This window comes from Phaseolus vulgaris, chromosome 10 (genome assembly GCF_000499845.2).
Source record: "Phaseolus vulgaris cultivar G19833 chromosome 10, P. vulgaris v2.0, whole genome shotgun sequence".
Taxonomy (NCBI): Eukaryota; Viridiplantae; Streptophyta; class Magnoliopsida; order Fabales; family Fabaceae; genus Phaseolus; species Phaseolus vulgaris.
The window spans coordinates 6,365,019-6,370,144 of NC_023750.2; the positions used below are offsets into that span (position 1 = coordinate 6,365,019).

Here is a 5,126-nt window from a genome sequence, read left to right on the forward strand (position 1 = left end):
ACCAAAGAAATATATAATGATCTTTTAATAATAAAATAAAGTGGTTTTTTGTGTGTGAAAGTTAGTAATAGAAAGATAATAAGTCATGGAATGTAAAATATTATCTCAAATACTATTTCAAATAGTGGCTAGAAATATCTTATAACTAGTAAAAAAAATTAAAATAAATTACTAAATAGGTCCATACATTAGTTGAAAATTTTAGTAGGTTGAGTACTTTAGCCACTAAATAATAGTGCAGAAAAATTTGTCAAGTCAACATAGTTTCAGATATCAGTGAGTTAGAGAAAAGTTAAACAGAAAACAACAATAATTTATGATAATTTTAAAAATCTTAATGATTCTATTAAAAAACATTACATAATGAAAAGAACATGTTTATTTATGCTAACCTTTTGTTTCTCATACATTTCCTAGTTCAAATCTTGTAAGGGGTAAGGGCACTGGTGCCACCTAGTCCTTTTTTAAGAAAGTAGGCTTCATACTCAGCAAAGGTAGTTTCCCTATATTTGGGAGGATTCTCTTCGGATAATAGTTCCTTTATAGGTCCAAGAGGCTTTAAGGATGCCTCAGCACTTGGACTGAAAAAGGATGCAACAGATATTCTTGGACCAACATGATTTGCAAGCACTCTGTGTTCAGCACTCTTCAATCTATCATTTGATATAAGCTACAATCAAACACTCAAAAACAATTAGCAACATGGTTACAACTTACATCCAACAATAAGGCTCATTCAAATAACAACATAGAAACTATTAAAGAGTGGACTTTAAGCCTAACTCAACCCCATAAAACCAGCTCATAGGATTGAGGTTTGCACCCACTTATATACAATGAAATGTCCTAATCTCTAGTCGATGTGAGATCTCCAACACACCTCCCTCACGCCGAGAGTAACAGCAGCTCGTATGTGGGATAACATATTATGGGTGGTGGCTTGATAAACCCAACAAATACTCCCTAGGATAGGATCGAAATGACTCTGATACCATGTTAAGAAGTGGGCTTTAAGCCTAACTCAACCTCATAAAACTGGCTTATAGGGTTGAAGTTTGCTCCCACTTATATACAATGAAAGACTCTAATCTCTAGTCGATGTGTTTATAATAGAAACAATCAAGTCTGTCTCAACTAGGAGGAAACAAGAACATGGATCAAATGAGTTGTTTTTCTGACTCCATCATTCTATTATAACAAGAAAATGACTAAACTCAAACTGTTTCATATCTGGCTTTCCTCCCACCAAAAGGTGGAATCTTGCTATCATTGTTTAGAGGTTTAGATCATTGAGAAATATTAGGAAGTAGACTTTAAACTTAACTCAAGCTTACAAAACTGGTTTATAAGGTGAAGTTTGTACTCACTTATATATTATTAAATGTTTTTATCTCTATTCTATATATGATCTCCAAAACGAGGGATGTAAGTTATGAAGAAGTAGTCAATTTACCCATACAATAAGGGACATTATGAAAGACAAACTGTACAGAAATTAACAAACGAACATCTCAAACTACAGAAGACACCGAACTTACAAAAGTCCTGACTTGTTAACCACCTATCACGATCATGTGTAGGGACAAAAGCTTGTGTACATCTTGGTCTGCTAAAAACTATCTTGTTACAAACTGTAAAACATTACTATCCTGATTACATGTTAATCCATGTTTAGACTGATAATGATACTATAAAATGACTAAAGTTCATCCTCAAAGTCTAGATAAGCAAAAGCATACTAAAGATAATACAATTTTAAGCATTTACTATTTTTCATTTATTCTTCAACTAACTTGAGCATTGAAATATCTTCAGAAACACACATGTGTTGGTGGTTCAAATTAATTGAAAAGAGGACTACTACTTGGTCATTGAAGAAAAGAAAGACACGATCTTGTGAAGATCATTTAGACCTTTTTAAGAACACAGACAATTAAGCAACATGGAAGATGGGTAGCAATACCATTTCTAGTGGTATGGTTTGTTCTGAGAAGAAACTCTAAACAGCATATTCTCTGATTTATGAATATATTCTTTAACATTAGTTGAAGTTCATATAAGTGTCAGTTGTTTGGTAGAATTGTTTCTTCTATGTGGTAACATCGGATTATAATAATACATTGTGCAGGACATTTTTATTACTTCATAAGTGTTGTGCCTTGATGATTTGTTTTAAGTTAACCTTTATCTTTTCCTAACTTCCCTTAGAAAATGAAGCCTTACATGTAAGTAGTATCCATGATAGGTAAAAGTTGCAGGAAATAAAGGAAAAAAAGGAGAATAACAGAAAACTTGCCTGCAAAAAATCTCCAATATTAATCACCAAAGCACCAGGTACAGGGTTTACATCAATCCACTTCTCATTGCATCTTACTTGGAGGCCACCAATATGGTCCTGGAGAAGGATTGTGAAGAAATCATTGTCAGAATGCATGGTGCTTCCCATAGTCAAATCTGGTTCAGGACATGCAGGATAATAATGGCAAAGGCCAAATACTCTCTCAGCACATCCCATATCTTTGAGATGGTTTGAACTCAGACCCAAAGCTTCTGAAAAGAACTCAAGCAGTAAAATCCCTAGCTTCATTATGTATTTACGGTAATCCAGCAGTATGTCTCTGCAAAGAACATGCAATGCAATCAATCAGAAGGGTGGAATTTCAGTTTTGGACCTTACAATAGTTTAATTTTTCAGACTTCATCTTTTAACTTTCATGTTGTATTGTGCAGAAATGAAAGCAAGTCACAAATTAACACTACCTTTGATTTCATTTTTTTTTTCTTTTCAGATAAAGCAACATATACTAGAATATTGGAATGCAAGTGATGAAGGGATGGATTGGAAGGATAACATACAACAAAGAGTGACTACAAGAACTATGGTTAGAGCTAAAGAGAAGCATAGGATCAGCTAGTCATGAAGAATTACACTGTTCTTTCCTTTTGTTCATCATATAACATGTGTTCTTGCTTGCATTTCATATGGGATGAAACCTATTTTGTAACCCTTTGAAGATCAAAAACCCTTCAAACCCTTTTTATGAGTTTCATCAACAAGGGATATTCTGCCCTCTACATCAAGATGCAGGCCTAGTTTTACAATAGAAAGATAAGAGACATTACAGGATTTGGCCACCACTCATATTAAGACATAATGTTACTTCAAGTTTTCCCATTATCCACATCTAACTTTGATCAATTCCACCACCTCTGTTTGATTCACTTGATAAGCATTGAAAGATATTTGGTTCTTGTGTGTCCATATAGATTATAATAATATGCAAAGCCAGATAGTTTCCAGCTACTATTTTCTTCCTTTCTTACTGCAGATTCAAGAGTTGACCAGAAATGCTTCTTTGCATAGCATATCAGATCAGAACTGTACTTTTCCCAACCAACCAAACATAACAACATTGCCAAATTTGATTAGAGACATACCAAGTAAAAAAAGGGGATCAGTTGTTTCCAATTCACATTCATAAAGACCACCATAGTTTAACACCTTGAAACACAATTCCTCTTCTTCGTAGATTTCTTTTTCAGGTAATTTATCAAGTTTTACCTTCCAATTTATGATCAACAGATATACAAAAATATAAGCCTCCAAATTTGTGTACTTTAACTACAATGAAACCCCCTTTTTCTTCAATGAACATGTAATTGATAGATACACATACATACCTGCATACTACAGGAATTTCTTCTGGTTTGGGGGCATCAGGATACAACAAACACTTGAAAGTATCCCTCCAATTGACTGAAGGCCCCGAGCTATATAGATCAAAATTGCTGTTATAGAAAAAGGTTTTTGTTCTATCTCGTGAATAGAACTCCTTTTTGTGTTCAGTATCAAGCTCATGAAACCTTTTCACCCCATTTTTCATCTCCTCAAGAACACTCACTGGGATGTCATGATTGATCACCTGAAAGAACCCCCATGTTTGAGATGCTTTCTTCACCATGTCAACCAGCCCTTGGCGTTTACTTGCATCCTTGTCAATATCTGCAAGGTCTATGACTGGAATAACATGACATGTGTCGGTTAAATTTGAGACCTTCTTCTCAGATTTCTCAGGTGGATGATGGAATATGCTAGGAATCTTCTTAGTACCTGCATCAACAAGCCCTTTTACACCAGCTTTTGTTTCATCAAATGCTTTTCGTTCACTGAGAACATAATCAAAGTCAGATTCAGTTGTTGTTGTTCCCATTTTCCTTTTGTAGTGTGGCCTTGGAACTAGGAAGTGGATGAGCCAGGGAAGAATTAAGTAATGCTATGAAACAGCTAAGGCTTAAAGATATGCTTGAAAGGGAGTCAAGGATAATGGATCCAAACTCAATATCATCTCACACTTGCACACTGACAAAATGAATATGTAAACTTGTGATGTATTTCTTGTTATTATGTCAATAGCATTTAGTTTGTAATTTTTCTTTATATTTTTGTTTATTTGTCTTTCAATAACATCAAACTCTTATTTTATATTTTCTAATTTTTTTTGCTTTATACCTTTCTCACATTAGGATGTGCCAATTAAAATTAAAAGATTCTACTTTTTTATGTTTACTTCTTGTATTTTTCTCAATTTTTTCCAATTAATATCTTTTATATTTATTTTCTGGTGCTGCCTAATAATTTATCATTAACTTATCATTTTTTTTTTGAGAAATATCATATATTAATGTTAATTTTTGTTAATAGAAACTTTGAAAATAGATTAAATATACAATAGTAAAAGGTTGAATTGTATTTATTTTTTAGAAATTTCGTGAAGTGTCGTCTGATTAGATAATAGTTTAATGTGATAGATGATTTGTTAAAAGTTTTTCCAAAACTTAGTTTGCAAATCTCCCATTTTAAAATTAGTTAATTAGTTGCAAATGCAATGTAAAAGTATCAGAGAAAGAATATTTATTTTAGATGTTTTTATATTAGTTTGTTGTAAATATCATCATATTTTCAATTCTCAATCATTTTAGATGCTATGTAACAATTTTCTTTTTTTTAGCCAAATGACAAATATCAAACATTTTGTTGATAAAGTTAGAAATGAAATGAAATTCTTAGTATAAACTTTCAAATGGTTTCGATATAGATGTCCTAATCTAAAAGGCTAAATATTGAA

General features: G+C 32.6%; 1 protein-coding gene across 1 annotated transcript; it reads right to left on the reverse strand.

Annotated features, from left to right (window-relative positions):
- Positions 1-292: 292 nt before the first annotated feature.
- LOC137818461 (1-aminocyclopropane-1-carboxylate oxidase homolog 12-like) lies at positions 293-4,412 on the reverse strand. Its single transcript, XM_068621907.1, has 3 exons — positions 3,682-4,412; positions 2,297-2,618; positions 293-670 (listed from the first exon to the last, which is right to left on the reverse strand). Exons 1-3 carry the CDS (start codon positions 4,209-4,211, stop codon positions 419-421), a joined length of 1,104 nt encoding a protein of 367 aa, XP_068478008.1. The 5' UTR covers positions 4,212-4,412; the 3' UTR covers positions 293-418.
- Positions 4,413-5,126: the final 714 nt, after the last annotated feature.

Coding starts and splice junctions, on each gene's coding strand:
- LOC137818461 (XM_068621907.1), bottom strand. CDS start 4,211: ATGGGAACAACAACAACTGAATCTGACTTTGATTATGTTCTCAGTGAA. Junction 2,619..3,681: donor GAAATTCCTGTAGTATGCAG/GTATGTATGTGT, acceptor TGTTCTTTGCAG/AGACATACTGCTGGATTACC. Junction 671..2,296: donor ATATTGGAGATTTTTTGCAG/GCAAGTTTTCTG, acceptor GTTTGATTGTAG/CTTATATCAAATGATAGATT.